Genomic DNA, 23432 nt, shown 5'->3' with positions numbered 1-23432 from the left:
GTAGGTTGACTTAAAGATAGGTTAAAAAAAAAAAAAAATATATATATATATATATATGGTTTAAAAACTGCTTTACATAATATGCAGATTTATGTGTATATTTATAATCTATAATCATAATAGCATGGAATAATCTTTATATTCATGTTCTCATTTAATCCTCATGATGAGATCCAAGGTATCTATTACTGTCTGCACTTATATATATGGAAACTGAAGCTCAGGGAAGTTATGTTGCCTCTCTGGGGTCACTCAGCCTGTAGTTCCCCTGAGTGTTCCCAAGCCTGGACTAAGACCTCCCAGAACACCACACTGGCTTCTCTTGCACAGCGTCCCTAGGACTTTGCCCAGAAAATGATGTCATAAAACAACTGGTTTTTGGCCAAATTCATTACGGTGCATTTCCCTCAAGGAACGTACCAGTAAGAGCACATTATGCCTGGGTGAGAAGTAGCCCAGCTTCTGAAGTCTGACTGGCATCCTCTAAGAGGTGGCCCGGTCTTCTCAGCTCTTGCAGAAGCTGAGCCTGTTAGGTAAACACCCGGATGTCGGCTCGGGTGTGGGAGCAAATGATCGATGAAGGAACATTCGAAAGCAGAATGGATCTCCCAGAGCAGGCCCTAAGCCTCCTGTGTTTACAGGCCTCCAAACGAAATCACCTGGCTGTTTATAGGAGTCTTAGTGCTGATGAAAAGACAGTTACACTCCAAACTTCTCCCTGCCAAAGGAGAAAAGTTCCAGGTTCTTTAAAAAGTATGTAAAGCATCTGATCTGAGAAGTGGCTACAGCATTTGGGACCAATTACGCAGATTAAGAGGCAACAATGCTCTGTTTACACTTTGTAGCCAAGAGCCCTTTGGCTCTGGCCCACAGGCTGGAGATTGTAAATTATACAAATTTCAGCCTAACTTGACTTCTCTTTTGACCTAGGTGTCTGAATGTAGAGAAAAGCAGGAAGAAAAGCTGGTTGCTGTTTGCCCCAAAGCTTCAGTGGATGGAGAACTGAATGTTATCTTCCAGGTAAGGCGTTTAGTCTTACAGTCCTGCATACTTTTATGGCTCAGGGAAGGGTCTGACTGTGTTTTTGTTGTTGTTGTTGTTGTTGTTTTGGTGTGTTTTTTTGGGTTTGTTTTGTTTTTCTGAGTAAGGTTTTATTTATTTATTTATTTGACAGAGAGAGAGAGAGAAGCAGGCTTCCCACTGAGCAGGGACCCCGATGAGGGGCTCTATCCCAGGACTCTGGGATCATGACCTGAGCTGAAGGATGACGCATAATGACTGAGCCCCCCAGGAGCCCTGGTCTGATTGTGTATGGCTTTTCAGTCTGCTACCCCTCCAAAATCATTTTTGCAAAAGAAGTTAAGAAATAAAGTCTCCTTGACATCTTTTGGTTAGTTAACCATAGCACCCCAGTTCAGCTCCATTTTCCAAAATAGTGTGCATAAATTGGTAACAAGTGGTAGATGGTGAAGTCAGGCCACGAGCACCACGCCACTGAGCATGGTCAGAAGTAGATGGTACAGCCATTGTGGGCAAAAAAGGAAGCACCATCTGGTCCCCAACTCAGAGGCCAGTAGGGATTTGAGTCATTTAGGCTTGAGACTGAGGTTCCTCTCTTTACAAAGGATGATCTGTCCCCACTTGGCGTAGCCCTGATAATTCCAGAAGTTTCTTCAAAAATTTTTGTCTTTCTTTTTAACTTAATCCTGATGTTACGGGCTTGACCTTGCCAGGGGAAAGGAACCACAAAGGTCAAACAGCAAGGAGGAGAAATGGGAGGCACAGGTCTGCCAAACATGGCGGTGTGTAACAGACAAGCCATTATTTTTACTGACAGGAGTGAGGCATGTGTGTTCAGAGATTTATAATCTAACCATTCTAATACCGCATTTAGACCATCACACTGGAAATATCCACAAGCATGGATATATTCAGGTTCTTTTTCAAGCTCTCTAGACTGGGTAGTCGTTTAGGAGGACGCATGATGGAGGTGGTGATTGTGGAGTATTATGGGAATCTTAATGTTCAAAGCATTTTTCTAACTCAAGAATCCAGTGTCCGCTTAACGAAGGCTGTCTTCTGAGACAGCTCCTCTTTGATGCCATTTCCAGTCCCCTTCCATGTCAACACATTTTTTCTGATAAAAACTGATCAACAACCAACAGGGATTTTTCTGACCCTGGTTTATCTCAATAATTTATCATTTTCTGCAGTGTCAGAGCTCCTGACATTTACAATTAACTCACAAATTAACTTAGAAATGATAGTAAGCTCTCAGCTAAATGATCTAGTGGCCACTGGGGACCAGACCAATTTTCTAGAATAAGGTTAGGACTAAGCTGCTCTGGAACAATGCTGAGGTTGGTTGTGTAGAAATAGTGGTTCAAGTGTGAGCGGGAATCCAGATATGAAAGGGGAGATTTTATCTGCCCCTGATTCCATTAGTTACTCATTCCCTCTTGATATTCCTTCATCTGTAAAACTGGGGTAACTGGTTTTAAAATGTTTTGGAATTCAAGGCTCCATAATGGAATCAAGAAGTCTTGAATCCTTTCCTTAGAAGGAAGCTTGGAGAACACTTGTCCAGCTTCTCACTGAAGCCAGAGGTCTGGAGATAGGCAGATGGCCAGGCTGACATACAGTCAGCAATTTGTTAAGAGTTTTCAACTGAAGGCAGGTAGTGTAATGGTGTGAAGGTCTGGGTGAAGGCTGCTAGACAGGGCCAGCCACCTAGAGAGATAGGAGGGGAAGAGCTCACTCACTCCTTCCAGGGCTACCACTGCTGGGAGCTTTATTTTTAGAAATCTGTGTTCCTTCTGCGGGACCAAAAATCTGTGTCTCAAGAGCATCTTTCTACTGGGTTGGATTCTGTCCTCAGAAGCAACACAACTCAACATCATCCCTCTACGGTACGACAGACTTTTAAGCACCAGGAGATAATTTTTGCTCTCCTCACCCCCTCAAAGCCCCAATTCTATTTTATTGGCACAATTCTCCAGTTCCACATATGACCTGGACTCAGAGGTTTTGCTTTCTTTGGTTGGTCTTGGTGTGCCAGATTCTCTTAAGAAGCGTCCAGCAACAAATAAAACACATAGAAGTCTCACAACCAGTGCAGTCCACCACATGACGGGCTTTGAACAGAGCCCTGAGTTAGGGAGGAGTCAGATCCCAGCCATCTAGGGCTTGTACAGGGGATTTATTTAATTTAAGATAGTCTCATGTTTATCCCCATTAAATTGCATTTTGATTTGGCTTTTTCATAGCTTATAGAGTCTGTCTCTCTCATCTTTGGATCATTTAAAAGCTGACTGGCGGATTTTTTAGAAAGTTATGTGTTTTTGTGGTCATTTTGTTTAAGGAAAGCTCCATGCCCAAAGTGGGGCTTGAGCCCATGACCCCAAGATCAAGAGTCACGTGCTCTACCGACTGAGACAGCCAGGTGCCCCTCTTTTACAAAGTTTTGCCCAATCGCTGATCTAAATATTACAGAAGCTTTCTGGAGGGTTTCTGGAATTTCTAGGGTCTTTGATGGTACTAGCCATTAGGTTGAGAAAATAATTACAAATTTATTTCTTCAATGAGCTCGTAAGTAGTGATTAATAGTAGGGTCTCTGAAAGTAGATTTGCCTGGGTTTAAATCCTGGGTCTCTATGACCGTGGACATGCTGATTTATTTGTTTGTGCCTCAGTTTCCCCACCTGTAAATGGGGATAATAATGTAACTCTCACATATGGTTGTTTTGGTGATTAAATTAGCTAATATATGGAAAGCACTGAGACTCGTGACAGGCACATAGCATATACTATTTATTGTATAAAGAAAATAAATCCAGACAAGCTCCCTAAGGATAGGGACCAGTATCTCATTTATCTCTGTATCTCCAGAGACTAGTACTGTGCCTGGAATATATTTGGGGCCAATATATTGGCTAAAAAGACAAATGGGTTTCCATGGAGTTCTGGACACTGGTACAGGGAGGCAATATAATCAATGCTGGGGTTTCTAATGCTACCAGACTTGCAATATTATTATAAAAAATATCTTCACTACGCAAAGAGGTTGCGTATATTCAACCTCAGGCCGTCATCATGGTGGTTATTTTGCTGCTCATTTTTCTGTAAATGATCATCAGTGTCACCTGTGTCTTTCCTGGTGCTAATCCATTGTCTCTGTTTAACCTGGAAAGCCAGAAGGCCAGGAGAGTCAACATGTAAGTCCAGTCTCAACTCAGGGGAAAAAAAAAAAAAAAAAAGGAAAAGAAAGGATTCTGCTTAATTTGCTTGCACCAACCTGAGAGGGGACACTGTATTTTTAGCACGAGAAGTGGCTTAACCAAAGAACGCTAACATTCCTGAGACAGATCTTCACGTTGTTTAAACTTTTGCAGATTCCCCAGCATTGGACAGACTCATTCAAAAATACGTGCTCAAAAAAAATGAAATGTCTTAAACATCATCCTCGGCACGAAAGCTCCTGCATTTCCCTACCTTTCCATTACCTAACCTAAGTGCTTACATCAGGGTAGGTCTTGATTTAAGCACATAGCAACAGGATGCTCCCCTGGGTTCGGCTTCTGTGTATTCAATCCGGTTCTTGGTGGATTGAACATTTAAATCTTTCAGAGATCTCTTTTCCACGTAAATTCCCTTTGAACTTCCATCCATGCTAATTTTAAACATGTTCGGTATTTCCCTCCTTCTCTACGAATACAGTTGAGCTCAAAGAAGGAAATTCACCAGTGTTTTCTCCTTTGTATGTGTTCAATAGGTACCCTGAAGCAATTACCTACTGGGAGACGTGGGAGGAACCCACTCTGTAGGAGCAGGGGCCACCGGTAATGTGATACGTGGTTGTTGTGTGTGTAAAGGGCTAATACTTTCGACAGCCACCATCCTAAAGGGGTGTAGCAAGTCATTTGAAATTTGTACACAGACTGCCCTATCCATTACGCATCGCCCATATCATACCCATAATCTCCCAAGGCAGATATGCTATTACACTCAGCGGGCCAAGGTCTGCCTCGGCTTATATACACACAACTCCCACTGACTCTGTGTCACGAAGCCACTTCAATGGGACTTCTCAGCGGCATAAATTTAGCCCGGGACCGTCACAACCACAGCGGGCGCAGCTAAACAGAGAGCCCTGGCTGTGTGTTAAAAAGGCTGAGGAAGAACAAAAAAGCTGCCAGTTTTCATAAGAAATCTTACCCCTAGAGCATTAAGAACTGTAGCCTGACACCTGCCACACTGTCCTCATCCCACAACCTGCCGATCCCAAGCTGGGACTTGGAAGAAGCAAAAAACAGTGTGGGCATTAAAAAAAAAACAAAAACAAACAAACAACAAAAAAAACCCACCCCGGTCTGCTACAGGGCATAAAATGATGCTTTGCATCCAACCTCATTATGTGAGGGAAGAATTCCCCATAGGTGCGCCTCAGAACATTTATTGATCAAAATGTAAAGGAACATCTTGGAACCAAGGACCCTCTTTAAATATAGTATATTTAAAATACATAAGGCAAAGGTACAAAGATTCCCCGATTTTTAAAGTTACTGGTTTATCTATTTGAGTCACATGGGGTAATGGGTGTTCCGATAAGTAACATAATATCGTGAGAATTGCCCTGTTGGTTACTTCATGGGGCCTTCTACCATGTTCACTAACGTGATTCTCTGGGAGCTCTTTCTTGGTCTTTCAGACGTCCCCACACCAGACTTTATAAGCAATCAGGCATCACTGATCTCAAGCATGAAATAAAGGTCAGGATTTTAATTTCGACTCCGAGTCCTTGCCTTTGCCAACAACGAAGTCTACTACTCCTGCACGTGGAAAACGCTGTAGTCTGGTGAGCAGAGCCTAACCTAGGTTCAAATCCTTGCTTCCTGCCGCACTAATTGTGTGTCTTGGGTATGCTGCTTGATATCTCTAAACCCCAATTTTCTCATCTGTATCCTGAGGTGAACAGTATCTTCTTCATTGTGTTGCTGTGTGGATGAGATCAAAAAAGCTGTGTGAAACACTCAGCATGACAGAAAATTTATGGACTGAATGGAGACAGGTGTGACATTGTATAGTAGGTGCTCAATAAAATCTTCCTCCTCCTTTTTCCTTTCTTCTTCCCCACCATCTCTCATAAGCTAATACTCATGCAAGCCTATGTATATTAAGAAAAATACTGCCTTTAAAGAAAATAACTTAATTAAATAGTATTCCATGAATGACAAATGACCACACCATGAACAAAACACACTTAAAGCTATACTCATCCTTTGATTGTTGTTACAAAGCCGATAAGAATGATCTATTTAAAAGGAAAATGAAAAAATAAAAAATAAGGAACCAAATTAGACATACAGTCAAGTCTGATTAATGGCTACTTCCAGTGGAGATTTTAGCTGAGTATAAGATGCTTGCATCTCTGATTGTTAATGGACAGTGGTTAGGGGTGACCATTTTAAGAAGTCGAATGCATAATTCATTCAAAGTACACAGAGATTTTCTTTCTTAGTTTGGAAAGACCAAAAGTCGGGCATAATTCTGTTAATTCTATAAAACTGGTATGTTTCATGATAATGAATTTAGATACAGAAAACTCTCTCTCTCCAGAATAAATGTAGCTTTCCTGTCATTTCTTCTTCTTCTTCTTCTTCTTCTTTTTTTCATTTCTTCAATATGAGGACCCTAGTAGGGAGTAAAATTAATCATGTGTTAAAAAACTTACCTCAACCTAAAAGACTTCCACTCATTCTACAAAAGGTAGTCCAGGTCATTTTTAAAAACTAACGCATTCTTGAACAGGAAAAAGTGCCATAGGTTAATTCAAAAAGTATGAATAATTCAACACAGAATCATGCATTTCTTTTTACATATTTTCCCACATAAAACTGTTGCTTTATCAATGTTAAGTAAACCCCCATTGGTGCGTATAACTTCCTGAAAGCTCTGATAGGAGATGAAGTATTGTAATTCAGTAACAACTGAAATTTAATATGTTTGGAAAGTGCACGTGCAGACCCTGTATGTGTGTGTGTGTGTCTGTATGTGTGTGAGTGAGTGTAGGAACTTACTTTTTCCAGTTCACAAAGCAATCTTCTCTGATCTGAAGTTGCAGTTAGAAAATGTTGACAGTGGGGGTGTCTGGGTGGCTCCATGGGTTAAGTGACTTGGTTTTGGGTTAGGTCTTGATCTCACGCTTTGTAGGATCGAGCCCCGGGTTGGGTTCCTTGGTTGGTGGGGAGTTGGCTTAAAGATGCTCTCCCTCTGCCCCTCCCCTCCATCTCTCTTTCTCACAAAATAAATAAATAAAGCTTAAAAAATAAAGAAAATGTTGACACTGAAAAATAATTGAACAGTATTTTTACAAAGTTCAAGGGGGTTTGCGGAGCCTGAGTCCATTTGGTAGAGAGGATGACTAGCAGCCCCTCCTACCTGTGTAATCAAATCAGCAAAAATGCAAGTTACTTGTTTAAGTGTGGGTGGTAATTTAAGCTCTAAACAGAAAACAAAATGGATATGCACACACTCCAAATATATAAGACGAACTCCTTAGATGTTTTGGTGTCTTCTCTGAGATAATAGAAAAATAATAAAATGTGTATTTAAGCTGCCTGGTGTCTTCCCACTTCACTTCCCTTAACGTGGGGCGGACCCTATGGCCTCTCAGGCCTGGCTCATTTTGTGTGGGTGAACTCTGGTTTAACAGACATTCTTTTTACAGAACGAGGGAGTTCCCCGGCTCAGCCACAGTTCGCCTCAGTTCTAGGGGTCCCCCCCCCGCCCGGCGCGGCAGATCCTGGCATCCCCGCCTGCACGGAATCGATTTAGGACACCAGGCATTTCCTCAAAAATTAAATTCCCCATGAAAACTTAACAGGACCAACAAGGACATCAGAAAAGCGTTTTGGGAAGAGTGCAGAGCTTGAGCGAGAGAGGGAAGGCAGAATCCTTGGTATCAGGGAGAAGGCGAAGAGGGTCAGATGGAAAGAGAAGTGAAAGGAAAAGCAGGGCAGGAGGAGAGAGACGAAGGAGAAGGAACCTAAATTAGAACAAGAGGCTACGTTTATTAATAACCTTGCTGACCCACAGGCCCCGGGCACGAAGTACATTAAGTACTGCTGGGACTCTCTGCTCTGTCACTCCTAGGAGGGGCAAATAAAACAGGGTGGGAAGCTGCGAACTTTCTGAGAACAGATAAAACACGGAGCTACCACCACAGAAAAAAAAAGCCAGCATAGGGGAAAGGCACAGACTCACCCGCCGGAGCCGTCCTGCAGCCTGGGGTTCCCCTTTATTTTCTGGCAGCATCTTCTCTGGGCAGTCTACTTTGGGCTTCCATGCTTCCAGCAAACTAGAAGTGAAAACAAGCAAGACAATTTTTTTCTCAATTGCAAAAATAATACATGGCCATTGAAGAATGTTTAGAAATTGTGGGAACATATGAAGAAGTAAATAAAAATAGACTATAGTCTTTTTCCTCCACTTTTTTTTTTTTTTTAAGAGAAAGAGAGGCATACCTGTGCTCAAGAATGGGGGCGGGGCAGAGGGAGAGGAAGAGAAACTCCCAAGGAGACCCCATGCTGAGCTTGGAGCTAGAGGTGGGGCTCCATCCCACAACCCTGAGATCACAACATGAGCTGAAATTAAGAGTCCTAGGCTTCACCCACTGAGCCACCCAGGTGCCCCTTCTCTATGTTTTTACGCGATGTGTATTTGTATGCTTGAAAAGTGAGACTGAGGGTCTGTTATTATCCCCTGGTTTGTGATTTGGTTTTCCCATCTAATAAGTCATAATCAGTATTTACTCCTGTGTTGAAACTATTGTAAAGTATGATTTTCACGCTTGCATCCTGTTTCCTTATTTGTAGGTATCATAATTTGGTTGACCTCTAGTTAGATATTCATGTCATTTTTCTAAACTGTTGGTCTTTATAAAATTTTTGTGTACATCTCCATTTCTTCTGGAAATTACCATAAGCAAAATTCCTGGGTCAAAAAGTTTTTTTTTTGTTTTTTTGTTTTTTTGTTTTTCTTTAAGATTTGCAGGGCTGCCCTCCAAAGTGTTTATATCAATTTATCTTCCCACTTGCAGTGAATGAGAGTGCAGAATTCACATAACCATCATTAAGTCTCCCCAAACTAAGATAAGAAACTCGGAATCCTATTACGATCGATACGCATTTCTTTGATTATTTGTGATGTTAACTTTTTTCATGTTTCTTGGTTATTTGGCTTGTTTTGTGAGCTTGTAACTTGCCTGTTATTTATACTTTTATTTATTTAGAAATTTACAATTTAACTTTCTGTTAAATTGTAAAACTTCTTTACATGTTAAGTGTATTAACTGTCTCACTGCAAGCATTTTATCCATTTTCTCAATTGATTTTTTAATTGTTAATGGATCTTTTTAAAGATTTTATTTATATATTTGACAGACAGAGATCACAAGTATGCAGAGAGGCAGAGAGAGAGAGAGGAAGCAGGCTCCCTGCTGAGCAGAGAGCCTGATGCGGGACTCGATCCCAGGACCCTGAGATCATGACCTGAGCCGAAGGCAGAGGCTTTAACCCACTGAGGCACCCAGGTGCCCCTGTTAATGGATTTTTAAAAAAAGATTTTATTTATTTATGAGGGGGAGAGAGAGAGAGAGAGAGAGAACCTCAAGCAGACATGAGGTTCAGTCTCACGACTGTGAGATCATGACCTGAGCTGAAATCAGGAGTCAGATGCTTAACCAACTGAGCCACTCAGCTGCCCCAATTGTTAATGGATTTTTAATGAATGTGTTTATAAATCCAAGTACACAAATATTTTCCTTTATTCTTTCTTCCTTTGCTTTTATGTTCAGAAAGGCCTTGCCTAGCCCAGGGTCAGAAAAATAACAATCTACAGTTTCGACTGCTTTTGTGGCTCTTCTTCTTCTTCTTCTTCTTCTTCTTTTTTTTTTTTTTAAAGTGTTTAAATCTCTTATTTGTTTGGAATTTGTTTTCATCTGTGTAGTGAGAATCTATATACCGAAGCCTCTTTTCCTTACTGATCTCAATCTTGTATGTTATTGGGCCTGTTTCTGTGTTTTTCAATTTTATTTCATTATCTTCATGTCTCCACTGCTTCTTATGCCAAAACCCTCCCTTTTTTATTATTATAATTTAAGACTATGCTTTCATAACCAGCAATGCAAGTTTGTCGTCCTTGGATTAGTTTTCTGGGTTATGCGTCCCTCTTTTATATTCCACAAGAACTCATCCAGTTCAAAATGTAAGTGAAAGCAATTGATACATTAATGTGTGGGGACTTGAAGTCCTTACTACTGAGTTTTCTCAGCTGCAAGTAAAACATGCCTCTCATTTATCTATTCCTGCAAATTTCTGCCAAGTTGTAGTTTTCTTCAGGTAATATCTCAATATAGTCTCAAGTTTATTGATTGTTGTTGTGAATCCTGTTTCTCTATTAAATTTTATAACTGCAGAGGAAAGTTGCCTACTTATGTATTTTTATTTGGCATTTGCCACTTTCCTGCTTTTTTGTTCAGAGATCTTGCCAATTGATTCTTCTGAACCATAGAGGGAAATATTATCATCTGCCAATAATGATAATTTTGTCCTCTTTCTCAGAATGATATAATTTCTTCCCTTTTCCCCTGTCTTATTGCAAAAGGTTAGAACTTTCAAATTATTTATAAAATATTCTTTATTGGACAGGCCTCCAACATTTTACTACTAAATATGATGACCTGAATACATTGTATTTTTGAAGAGCTCTGACTTCTGGAAAGTGTTTTTGGCTTCTAATGGCACTTTCCTCCCTGAAGCTTGTGTTCACTGGTCCCCTTGGGTGTCTCCTGGCTCTCTCTGCCCAGAACTGAACAAGTCTTACCCTTTTCTTTTAAAGATTTCTTTTTTTTAAAGATTTTATTTATTTGTCAGAGAGAGAGAGCGAGCGAGCCCAAGCAGACAGAGTGGCAGGCAGAGGCAGAGGGAGAAGCAGGCTCCCCGCCGAGCAAGGAGCCCGATGTGGGACTCAATCCCAGGACGCTGGATCATGACCTGAGCTGAAGGCAGCTGCTTAACCAACTGAGCCACCCAGGCGTCCCTCTTTTAAAGATTTTATTTACTTATTTATTATTTTAGAGAGAGAGCATGAGAAAGAGCATGAGCAGGGGAAGGGCAGAGGGAGAGAATCTCGAGCCAGCTCTGTGCAGAGTGCAGAGCCTGATGTGGGGCTTGATCTCAAGACACTGAGATCGTGATCTGGGCTAAAGTCAAGAGTCGGATGCTGGGGATCCTGGGTGGCTCAGTCGGTGAAGTGTCTCCCTTCAGCTTGGGTCATCATCCCATAGCCCTCACATAGGGCTCCCTGCTTGGTGGGGAGTCTACTTCTTCCTCTCCCTCTGACCTGCCCCTCTGCTCAGGTGCACATGCTCTGTCAAATGAAGAAATAAAAAAAATCTTAAAAAAAAAAAAAAAAGAGTTGGATGTTTAACCGACCGAGTCACCCAGGTACCCCAAGTCTTACCCTTTCGTACATAAGAGTGTTCTATCTCTTTACAGATAATCCCACCTCTTACCTACTGATGCTTCTTTTCTTAATGCCCACATTTCACTGTGGGAGATCAGTTCTCAGGCCAACACACTCATTACAAATTGGAACCACTACTGTTTTAGTTAGTATATCATATGAAACAACCAGGCTATTTTTGGCCAGCTTAAAAGTTAGTGTCTTGTGGAAGAATTTCTTTTTTTAATGTTTGTATTTTAAGAAGATGCTGAACTATTTTCTCACATTGGAATGATTTCATTAGAATTTGCTGACTTTTTGCCAGTGAAAAGCAAAAATCACCTGGGATTTTTGCAGATGCCATGCAAAGACGGTTGGTTCCATGGGTTAGATGGGTTAGAACAATATGTAAAAACAGACTGAGAAAAAGAGTGACAGTAGCAGTTAGCAATGGCGGGGGTCACCTATGGGGAGGGAGAAGGGTATGTGCCTTGGGAGAGGGGTCAGGCCTAATAACTGTGGGAAGTTGAATGGTCTCTCTATCACTCTGAGACTTCACTTCTACAACTCTAAGTTTGGGGCCATCACCTGTTTTGCAAAGTATAATGTAAGCATGACAGATGATGAGTGTAAAGCATCTGGTAGGACACTTGGCACCTATCTGGCACTTCCTGAGAGAAACTGTAAGCTTCTGGCTCCATTTGAAAGCAGGGGGACAGACCATGTCAGAGATAATAAAATGGAAAGAAAAGACTTTTGTTTGGTACACAGAGTTCATCCCAAGCATGTCCAAGAATTTCAGGATTTAGGGGCACCTGGGTGACTCAGTCGGTGAAGCCTCTGCCTTCAGCTCAGGTTACGATCCCAGGGTCCTGGGATGGAGTCCTGCATTGGGTTCCCTGCTCAGCAGGGAGACTGCTTCTCTCTTTCTCTCTGCCCCTCACTGATGCTCTCTCAAATGCTTTCTCCCTCTCTCTCTCAAATAAATAAATACAAATCTTTAAAAAAAAATTCAGGATTTAGCCAACAGGCAGTGCTGTATGTGGGGGTGGTTCTGAAGACCCTTAGCCTCTGCCTAAGATGGTGGAACCCTAACTATTCCTCTTCTCTGTCTGGTTTGGCCCTTTCTGTGAATGCCAAGCATCACGGGAGCCCACTTTCCATCCCGTCCTGATGAGCACGAGCTCTGCTTATTTAGATGTCAGCCACCTCTGAGCAGGACCAGAAGAGCTCCTCATTTTGATAATATGTAAAATAGTCATTGGCCATGCGCCAGGCGTTAAAAATTTCCTTGTTATCCCACCTTTCCAATTTTCCAATTTGTTAGCCTGGAAAACGCCCTTATTGGTGCCACACTTAGGTCTTAACAAGGCAGGATAAGATTTTTCTTCTATCTTTCCCAAAGTGAAGGGAGCTATCTGGATTAATTTTTTTCCTTTCTTTTTTTTCTTTTCTTTTTGCTTGGTGGGAGGTTTCTGTATTATTATTGTTTAAAGTCAATTATCCTTTACTTCGTGTTCTTTTCTGTTGTTTATTTTATCTGTCCTTCTCTCCCAGAGGGACAGAATTAAGGCCCCCATTTGGTTTTTATTAGTGTAATCAGTTAATAGCTCTTCGATAATGCCTTACTTATTGTGTTAATTTTCTGCAGTTATGTCCAGAGGCAGCTTCCTGGAAGACCACATTAAAAAAAAAAAAAAAAAAAAAAAAAGATCTAACATTTCTTCTTTAATGGGTCCACTTAGCATTTATAGTTTCAGCTAAGATTATGGAAAATTGTTGATTTATAAGATTATTGAAAATATATATAAATGGCAGCTACTATTTTAAATATATCTGTGGCAACCCTAAAAATTCCATTAGTAAGGTGAAGGTGCAAACCCAACCCTGGTGTTTCTGTTGACATGGCTTATCACACCAGTTCTTTGGATTTATCTGGAATATATTAGAGGTGTGGGTGGATGCTGTTCCCATGCATATGGTGCCGGTCACTGTAGTTCTAGTGTGTCTGTAGCTAAACTCTGCTTTCCAGGGACCTTCATCCAATTGCTCGTGACATTTTTTTTTTTTTTTAATAAGTTCTACATCCAGCACGAAGCCCAGTGTGGGGCTTGAACTCACAATCATGAGATCAAGACCTGAGCTGAGATCAAGAGTTGGAGGTTAACCAACTGAGCCACCCAGATGCCCCACTGGTCGGGATTTTAATGCGAACGTACCCTGTGTGGACTTTAGTACTCTGAGAGTAGTCCTCAAATTAAAGTGGCACGTTGGAGGAGCGCCTAGGGACAAACTAACTTACTGGAAGGGTCACAAAAAAGAGGCTGATGATCAATGCAATTGATCGAGCCCCCATGGTAGGTTGCATTCTGGATCAGATGAATGTACTGAAGCCAAGAGAACATGACTCAATGGTTGGCATCATGGGTTCTAGATCCGCCTGGGACACGAATTTGCTCTAGACCTTCCTGGGACATGAACTGGCTCTAGACCTATCTGGGACATGAACTAGCTCTCAAGGCTTTCAGGGCCTCAGTTCCCTCCTGTCAAGGTGTCATTGGAATTTTCCCTTCTAGTCGCTGCTGGGGATTTTAATGGGAATCTATCCTACACGAATGTCTTCCTCACCAGCGAGAAGTTGGGAGGAAGGCTCTAAATGTCCTCCCTGCTTTCATGGTCTCTGCAGTGTTCAGTCCGTGGTTGCTATATGCACACAGTCAGTGAGGAAGATTCATTAGCAGGTGACTGAATCAAGATTAGAATGCTTTCCAGTCATTGTTGAATTTCAGGAGATGAAGGGCATCTAACACAAAATGGGGGACCATCAATGCTTTTGTAATAAATTTGTTTGAAGGGTGATGCCTCAGTGAAATTCTACTTTGGAGAACTGCTCTTGGTCCTGCACCGTGGCTGTGAGCGGATACGGGAAGAGCACTAGAGGGTAAGTTGCAGAGCCCTACTGTGGGATCCTGGGCGAGTCACTTTTTCTCCTTGGGTCTTTCCCCCTTCGTTGATCAAATAAAGGGAGTGGAGAAGAATCACCAAGGTCGCTTCTAACCAAGGAAGTCCGTAACTTTGGGAGAACTGGATGCCATGTAAAGCAATTGAGAAGGTTCCGATGTTCTCCTAACACTCAGGGTCCAGAAAAGTTGGAGCATGTTAGCTTCAATTTAATGCTTGCTGGGAAGCAGAATGGGGGCTTGCTATGGAGAGGGGCTGGGAAGGAGAGGACAGAAAGGAGGTCTGTGTGTTAAGGGTTGGCTGGAAATTTCACGCAAAGAAGGAAATGGGGTTTCCTGTAATTGCCTGTTTCTGAGCTACAGAATAAAACGGTGCGATGCCTAGTTCTTAGCACAGTATACCACCTGTTTTGTCTGCCCCTGTACCCTGCCCGTGCTGGTGATGTTTGAGAACTTTCCTTTCAGGCAGTGCCATCAAAGAAGGCAGTGGAAGGCCACACGGCAAAGTCAAAGTCACGACAGAGCATATTTGAAAGGAAGAGGGAAAAAGCCCATATACATTTCAATGGAAGTATTTTTAAGGCCTTTCAAGGAGTCGTCTGAGAAATAATTACAAAGTTTAAAAAAGGAAGAATCTTGACTTTGATCTGATTTTCTTCTGTAAAGCAATTAGGCCCATCATTTTTCAAGGGCTAAGCTGAAAATTCTAATGGCTGGACCCAAACACTTTCATTTGTGTCTTGGGACTTCTAAATTCCGAAAGAAAAAAAAAAGTTTTAAAATGTATTAAGGTGATTTTTTGCAGAGGGATTCATGCATAAAGCATTTGCTGGTTGTCTCCTTTAAAGACTACAGCACCATAGCGTTGCTGAGATTAAGAGCTTGATGTAAATCATGTAAGAGTCCAATTAATAGCACCAAATGAAGAGATCTGTAAAGTTGATTTGATGAAAGAAGAAAAACTGTCAAGGTGTCATTGGAATTTTCCCTTCTAGTCGCTGCTGGGGATTTTAATGGGAATCTATCCTACACGAATGTCTTCCTCACCAGCCTGGTCCATGGGATGGGCCCTCAGGTAAGGAGAGGATATTTGGTACGTTTTATTGAAGTTAGTTGTGAATGAGTTAAAGATCTAACACTGAGCTTAATTGTTTCCTTCAGCCCGAGACCGGAAACTCTCAGGTACGATGCTCGGAGGGAGTCTGTAGTATGAATATTCCTACAACTTCCATATGCCCCAGTGGGAGTAGAGGAGGATCTGAGCTCTAAATAACCCTAATAATATCGGGTAGGATCCCCTTAGGGAATTGTTTGAGTCTGTCAGAGCAGATTAAAATACAAGGCACTCACGTCGTCAAAAAGGGTACGTCGGTCTACCTGGCTATACGTTCCTTTCTGATACTGAATTTGTCCAGGGGCTTTTTGATATTACACCCCACCTACCTGTACTCCCTCCCTTAGGGAAGAAGTGGGGAGCGAATCAGAATAATGCACACTGGTGAAAGTCCTATTATTGAAATCATTATTGCTTAAGAAACCATTGCTTTAATCAGCCCTATCATAAATCAGTGCTTTTCACAAGCGAGGGTTTAAAATAAAGTGCTGTTTAAACAGATCGGGTCTCTTAAAAGGCATGATGCAATTGGGAAGCTCCGGAAAATGGATAAAAAAGTGGTTTCTGAACAGATACACTTGTTCCGGCGCTTTATCTTCCACTTAATTTAAAAAAAAATTACCTAGTCCTTTCTTAGAAATTACATATTGGAGGCCTGTAATGGCCAAGCCTTTAACCCATTAAAAAAATTTACTCCCAGGAACAGTTAATATTTGACGTTTAATTGCTTTTTCTTGTTGAAGAGGAAAGTCTGTTTCTTTCCTTCCTTTCTTGATTGACTTTTCAAAAATCACCTCGTGAGCTATAAAGATGGAGAGGAGTAATTGATTTTCAAAAACTCAAGTGCGTGCACACGCATTCGTATGTGTGTGTGTGTGTGTGCGTGCGCGCGTGTGTACCTTACAACTTCTGAGTACCAGACACTGGGGCTTCCCCCACCCCCAATCACGGAGCAAGGCAAGTGTTGCTATTTCCAGTTAATGGAGAGGTTGATTGCTCACATAAGGTCCCACAGGGTAAGTGATGCGAGGCTGAGTCTTTAGATCTCCAGCCCTATTGCCTGCCTGTAGGGGTGCTTTGTACCCAGGTGTGCAGACATCCATGGAGCCAGGACCAAAGGCCATGCCGGTGCTCCTCATCATTGGAGGAAGTAATCCTCCCAGCCTGTTTAACCAGCACTGGGTTCTGGAATTTAGCAAATGACACCATGCAATCCACAGATGCTGAACGAGTCCAGCTCTGATTTGTGCCTGTTCTTTGACTCCTGCATTGCGACCGAGCTTGGAGAAGCAGCTGGACCAGCCTTATTCGTGAGAGCAACTTGGGAGAGATTTCTCCTTGGACAGTTTTATGCGGATGAGTCGGGGGTTAGAGGTTCTCTTCTTAGAAAAATGCTCACACAGACTTCAGATGAATTTCCGGGACTCCTCAGGACTTGTTTCAAGAGTCTTAAAGAGGGGTCATCAGGACGCTCGTGTGGAAGGGGCAAGGAAAAGCCTCTTTTGGGTTACCCTGAGTCAGAAAATTTCCATTTCAACATTGTCAATCGCTCACCTTTTATGTGAGGTAAATTCACTATCACAGACCAAAGTGTTGCCTTTCTTTTTTCTTTCTCATTCATTCTTTCTTTCTTTCCTTCCTTCCTTCTTTCTTCTTCCTCCCTCTCTTCCTTCTTTTTTCCTTCCTTCCCCTTTCTTTCTTTCTTTCTTTGCCTTCTTCTTCTTTTTTCTTTTTCTTTCTTTCTTCCCACAAACCCAGGTATTTAGGTCTCTGGCAAAACCGCACAAACCAAGAGTTCCTCCTCCAATGATGCCTTTCAGAGCTCAGGTGATACGCCTCATTGGGTTACACCTTCCATGTTTTGTGGTCAGATGTGGGCTGTGTCGTTCTACTTCACTCCACCTTGCAAGAAAATATTTATGTATTAGCCTCCCCAGGTCGCATTTCCTTTGGGATTGCTCCTGACTACGCCGTCTCCATGCCAGCGGCGGGCAGTCGCGAGGCCGACCTTCACGGGACCGCTGGGCGCGTCTGCAGCAAAGAGGAATCTGCTCCTTCCCCCTCGGACTTCACTGAGCCGGAAAACTACGAGGTATGTGGCTGGAGGAGGGGACATTTCTGAGAGGCGGAGTGCAGTCCTTCCAGAAAGGGCTTGGAGGGAAACAGGTAGGTGTGGAGGGCATGAAAATTTGCACCATTCACAGCAGGTTGGTTTTTTTTTTTTTTGGCTAGATCTGGAAAGACAATAGCTTATTGTATAAGGTCTTTCTGTGATTTTTTAATGTTTTTCCTTTTTATTCCTGATCCGTGGCAATTCCCATTGTTCACCGGGTGGTGGTAAAAATGAGTCTCACATAACTTGTGTGGTAGGTTATGCCTTCTAAACCCTCTCTGGAAACTCGTTTGGCAGTGTGTGTCAAGACCTTACAAATTTTTATAACCCTTGATCAAATAATTTCATTCCTGGGAATCAATCCATTTTCAGTACCAAAAAGAATGCCCAAAGATGTTCTTTAAAATTAATTAATGTATTTATTTTTTAAGTTTCATTTGTTTAGGCAATCTCTCCACCCAACATGGGGCCTGAACTTGTGACCCTGAGATCAAACATCACATGCTATAGTGAGTGCTGTGGATAGTGTAAGACTGAAGAATCACAGACCTTAACCCCTGAAACAAATGATACATTATATGTTAATAAAAAAAAAAAAAAAAGAAAAGAAAAGAGTCACATGCTTCCCCACTGAGCCAGCCAGGTGCCCCTCAGAGATGTTCTTTGAGCTCTTGGTACAGTACTTAGAACCTTAATATAAACCTAACAATATGGGAAAGGGAACTATAAAATATTTTTTCGATGTTGGTATGCAAATGATGTCATAACATCGGAAGAGGATATGTACTCCCCAGGATTACAGATATATGGGCAAACCATGTGCAGTCATAATAATAGATAACACTCATTGTCTACTGAAAATGTGACAGGCAATGTGTCAGATCGTTTGTAGTCACTGCCCCCTCTGGTGTGCTTGCTAGATGAAGCTAGATTTTATTTTTTCTCCATTTTACTGATGAGGAAGGGGGAAGGTTCATTGGATTATTTGAGATCAGACAGCTAGTATGAGATTTGAACCCCATCCTGGTGGACTACAGAGCTCACACTCTTAACTTAGCATTCCTCATGATATGTGGATAATTTTAAGTAAAAAAAAATATATATATATATATTAGCCACCACCCCTCGCCCCCCAAAAAGTAACTCCAAATCTCCAAACCAAAAACAGCCAGCCCCAGCAAACACATATCTGACAAGCTCTGGTCTTTTGGTAATCACATGGAAGAGTAAAGAAAAAAACTTAGACCAGAGAACTTGAAAAACTTGAAAAAGCTTATTTGCAACCAGCCCGTGAAGTGCCAGGTCGGTATCTGAAGCAACAATTAAGTGTTTAAGGTCTTTTCTCTTAGGTAGTCGAAGTCTGATCTTATACTAAGACAATCTGCTGAAGATTCTTCTGCCAACTTAAGGAAGGAAACCTTATAAGGGAGCAAATCTTGCATTTACATGGAAAGGACTTTGCCCAGAGTGACTTGAGCATTCCCTTGATGGCTATGGCCTAGACCGGCGGTTCTTCCCATATTTTGTGTGAGAATGTATTTGAAAATATTAATGCCGGGACGCCTGGGTGGCTCAGTTGGTTAAGCAGCTGCCTTCAGCCCAGGTCATAATCCCAGCGTCCTGGGATCGAGTCCCACATCGGACTCTTTGCTTGGTAGGGAGCCTGCTTCTCCCTCTGCCTCTACCTGCCACTCTGTCTGCCTGTGCTCACTCTCGCTCCTCTCTCTCTGACAAATAAATAAATAAATAAAAACTAAAAAAAAAAAAAAAGAAAATATTAATGCCATCTATGGTGTTGCTCTCATCAAAACATATCCATTTATATGTGTGCCACATTTTGTTCTGTGTCTATTTACTTTTGAAGTCTTTTACGCTCATAGCTGGTTTGAGGATTTAAATGAAAATTTCTCTCTGTGTTTTGGCTTGCAGAATGTTCTTTGTCTCACGATGTGGGGAATGTTCTTTCGTTAGCAGTTCAGACAGTGATACAATTTCTTCAGAGCCTTGTCTACACCTGTGTAAGGGCAATAAAGTGAGTATAATAAATAACGTAGTTTCACTGTTTTCTTTAATGTGACAGCATGTTACCGTGAACACTTGCGTTTGGATGCGTGGTGAACAATGGCCTTTTGGTTTTTCCATGTTAGGATGAAAAAGAAAAAGTGCATACCACACATCACCAAGAATCAACGGTTGTTCCTGGCAGTATAACCGAGAAAGACTTTGGAGTGTGAGTGGACGGTATTAGGAGCAATTTTCCCTTCCACACCTGCAGAAATGCACTGACATTAAACACACATGTACCAAGGGCACGTGTGCAAGGCTCAGTCTTAGACGGATGTGACCAGTGGTTGGACGAGACCTTTGGATGAGATTCTCTCAGGACTCCAATGTGCTGAGGTTGGGAAATGCTCAGGCATCCTCCAGGCACGGTTGGCTGTGTTGCTAATGGGATTACCGCTGGCCTGATCTCATTCCATTAAATATTTTCATCATCAGGAGGGAGAAAATTATTGTTCACCGTTCCCAAAATGGTAACATTTTCAGGTATGAGTCCTAAAAGATGTTATGGGTCTTTGCTACCTGTTGTTTGGGATTGCGCAAGAGGGTCCAGAATACCTGGGTAAGAGGTCATTGGTCTGTCTTCTCCAGGAACTTCCCCAGGGCTGTGGTCTCTGCCTCTGTTAAGGCAAACATACGAGCCAATGTGCATCTGGCCAATTATGCAAGCCTCCATCACGAGGGGAAATTCCTTCCTCACCCCAGCTGGTGAACAGTTATGCCCTGGAGCCCAGGACGGACATGCCTTGTAACTTTTTAACCTAGTTAGTGTAACTGCCAATATTTTTCCTATTCATATAAATGTCTAATCCTTTCTCGAATCTTGCTAGACTATTTGCCCCAATAATATCCTGCAGCTGTGAATTCCACAGGTAGATTATACGCTGTTTTAAAAAGTATTTCCTTTTATTCATTTTAAATTTGTTACCTTTTAACGTCACAAAATGGCCCTTGTTCTTGCGTTAAGGGGCATAGGGTACAGGCATTACGAATTTAGCTTTAATCTTTCCAAGCACTCGCCATTGGTAAAACTCTGCCTTCTTCATATTGTGTTCCAGCTGGCCTATGTCATCTTGATTCAATGAGATAATTGGTGTAAATGGCCTCACACTACTTTGGACACATAGTAGGCAATGGAAGAAAGGCCTCTTTGACATTCAGTTTCATTTAGTGGACAAATGTTTATTGAGCACCTACTGCGCATGGGAGTTTTTGTTAAGTCTTGGAGAGACAGCTTCGAGTGAGGCAGGGGGGTCCTTGTTCTGAAGGACCTCATTTTCTAGAGAAGACAAGCTGCAATAAAGTAAACAAAGATGAATGACATGACTTTGGGGTGGTGGTAAGTACTACGGGAAAATTAGACAAGAGTGATTGGCAGAGGATGGCAGGGGTCATTTCCAATTACATGGTCAGGGAGCAGCTCTCTTGAAAGGGGGCAGTTGAGTTGGCCATCAAGGAATTATCTACAGGACATCTCCATGAAGGTGAACCCACATTCCTAGACGCTGTCCCCAGTGAGGCAAGACTCACATCCTTCTCCAGTGAGTGAATGAATGAATCAAGGTTGAGGAGGGAAATCGTAGCTTTAGAAATCACTCTGAAAGTTACTCATAGACCCAGGAGTAATGTTTCTTGGATCCCTATACCCTGTAACTTCAAAGACTGTTGGAGTAGAAAAAACATGGGAGTAAGTTAGTTAGACTCCGTGTCAAGCCCTTCCCACATCACCATGTACTCCTCTAGGGTGACCTTAGGGAAGTCACCTGGTATCTCCTCCGAAGGGCTCTCATTCATATAAATGGGAGTAAAATTTCCGTGGGGTGCCTGGGTGGCTCAGTCGGTGAAGCCTTTCACTCAGGTCATGATCCCAGCTTCCTGGGATCGAGCCCTGCATAGGGCTCCCTGCTCTTTGGAGAGCCTGCTTCTCCCTCTTCCTCTGACACTCCCTGCCCCTGCTTGTGCTCTCTTTTTTCAAACAAAGAAATCAAATCTTAAAAAAAAATTTCCTTGCTTCATGAGGGGTGGAACATTGGAGATAAAATGATGTAGCAGCTAGTTCTTTATAAAGTACTAAATGATGTCGAAATGTGATCATTTGGGAGGAAACCCATTGTTCTCAGCCCTGCACACCCTTTCTTTCCTCTTGCCTTACTCCTTGGTTTCCCTGTTCCCCACTTTTATCCCTGCCTCTGCCTATAAAGCTCATCAGTGGCACCCGTGGCACTTCACTTCCTGTCCCTGGAGTGGCTTAAACGAAGGTGGTGGCAGAAGGGGGAGGGGTTACCCCTCTGAAATATTGCCTACTTCTTAAGGGCTGTAAAAATGAAATCAGGTGGGGAGTGCCTGGGCAGCTCAGTCAGTTAAGCAAGAATCTGACTCCTGATCTCAGCTTGGGTCTTGATCTCAGGGTTTTGAGTTCAAGCCTCGCATCAGGCTCCCCGCTCGGCGTGGCACCGACTTTAAGAAAAAAAAAATTATTTAAAGTAAGAATTTAAAAACATAATAATGGAGTCAGGCAGAGCTGTTGCTAGTTGAAACAGGGGACCAGAGGTGTATTTCCAATAGCGATCGCTTGTTTTTATTTTGTTTACTGCTTGGTCCTCCGGGGTCAGGTTAATCAAACTTCTATACACAAAAACGGCTTTCCCTGAATTTCTGAGGGGGTCCTTCCCCCAGAAAATGGAGGCTTTGGTTGAAATGATCTGATTACCTCCTTGGAGCTTCCCCCTGTCTCCTGGCATGATAGACCTATAGCATTTCCCATGCTTCTCCTGTTATTCTTTCTAATTGCCCCTTAATTTACCTTTTTTTTTTTTTTTTTTTCCATTTAGGCAGTATGAAGTAGAAGCATGTGCAGCCCTGCATAATAATGTATTAGAAAGGCATTTCAAGGAATAAATTATTAGCATTGTTTGCATGCATGGTTCAAATTTACTGGCAAATTGTTCAGGCCTTGGCTTTACGAGGTAGCTGCCAGCAAGGATCCTTCTGGGTAAAACCCTGAAACAGGAGAAGTTTCCTTTTGGTTTCCCTCACTCACACGTCCTCTGCCTTCTTCCTCCCCTTTCAACACCTCCCACCGTTCCCGCCCCTACAGAACTCTGTGGACCTGGCAGGGCTTTTTACACCTTCACGTGAAGACATTTCGTGGGTTCCCCGCGGCCCACCCCCCAGCCACCCCGCACAGGACCGGCCCCCAATGAAAGTGAGGTGTGCGAAGGAATAAATCTTCAATGGTATAATTTTAGACCCTGTGGCAACTGGGAAGGGCAGCTATTTTGGGCCCTGGGGCTTTCTCCTTGACCTGAGATGATGTTACTTTGCCGTCCGCTGGCGCAGTCTGCCAGCCCGGCACGCGGTCCCTGTAGCAATGTGCCTGCCATTCCTGGGGGGTGCTTCTCCATTTCTCTGCGGAGCCACTGGGTGCTCCTCCAGAGCTCTGTGCAGGTATGCAAGGCCACGAATCTGGCCATGGGCACCCACCTGGGCCTGTCACCAATGACATTTTGAGGGGGTGGCTAAGGCTACCCCCTCAGGGACAGCACAGATGGAAGGCCCTTCCTTCCATAGAGGAGGTGGGGAAGCTCCCTGGTCTGGTTCTTGCCTGTCTCCCCAGCCTCCATGCTTTATCAGCTGCCGTTGTGCGGGTCACCCCCTCTCTGAGCAGGGTGACCAGGTGGTG

The 23432-nt window shown here is 42.7% G+C and overlaps 1 protein-coding gene and 1 long non-coding RNA gene across 12 annotated transcripts in view; one reads left to right on the top strand and one right to left on the bottom strand.

Moving 5' to 3' along the window:
- LOC131999078 (uncharacterized) overlaps positions 1 to 20187 on the top strand; it is a 39883-nt gene extending 19696 nt beyond the window's left edge. For 3 of the 10 annotated variants that reach the window (XM_059371642.1, XM_059371641.1, XM_059371644.1), the window contains exons 2-12: positions 931 to 1020; positions 4772 to 4838; positions 5708 to 5854; positions 14357 to 14443; positions 15458 to 15537; positions 15624 to 15644; positions 16797 to 16886; positions 17335 to 17403; positions 17505 to 17668; positions 19619 to 19721; positions 19837 to 20187. In XM_059371642.1, coding sequence (XP_059227625.1) covers positions 15526 to 15537; positions 15624 to 15644; positions 16797 to 16886; positions 17335 to 17403; positions 17505 to 17668; positions 19619 to 19721; positions 19837 to 19923 — 546 coding nt within the window. In that variant the 5' untranslated portion in view covers positions 931 to 1020; positions 4772 to 4838; positions 5708 to 5854; positions 14357 to 14443; positions 15458 to 15525 and the 3' untranslated portion in view covers positions 19924 to 20187. Of the gene's footprint in view, positions 1 to 930; positions 1021 to 4771; positions 4839 to 5707; positions 5855 to 12936; positions 13860 to 14356; positions 14444 to 15456; positions 15538 to 15623; positions 15645 to 16796; positions 17143 to 17334; positions 17404 to 17504; positions 17669 to 19618; positions 19722 to 19836 lie in introns of those variants that run through there. The other 7 variants (XM_059371643.1, XM_059371647.1, XM_059371645.1 and 4 more) reach the window with 7 other exon arrangements.
- LOC131999080 (uncharacterized) overlaps positions 6091 to 23432 on the bottom strand; it is a 286222-nt gene continuing 268880 nt past the window's right edge. For both annotated transcript variants that reach the window (XR_009399007.1, XR_009399008.1), the window contains exons 3-4: positions 8263 to 8356; positions 6091 to 6690 (exon numbers count right to left, since the gene is read on the bottom strand). This is a non-coding gene — a long non-coding RNA (uncharacterized LOC131999080). The remainder of the gene's footprint in view (positions 6691 to 8262; positions 8357 to 23432) is intronic.

This window comes from Mustela nigripes, chromosome 13 (genome assembly GCF_022355385.1).
Source record: "Mustela nigripes isolate SB6536 chromosome 13, MUSNIG.SB6536, whole genome shotgun sequence".
Lineage (NCBI taxonomy): Eukaryota > Metazoa > Chordata > Mammalia > Carnivora > Mustelidae > Mustela > Mustela nigripes.
The sequence above is the reverse complement of the archived record's forward strand: the minus strand, read 5'-3'. Positions and strand labels throughout refer to the sequence as shown.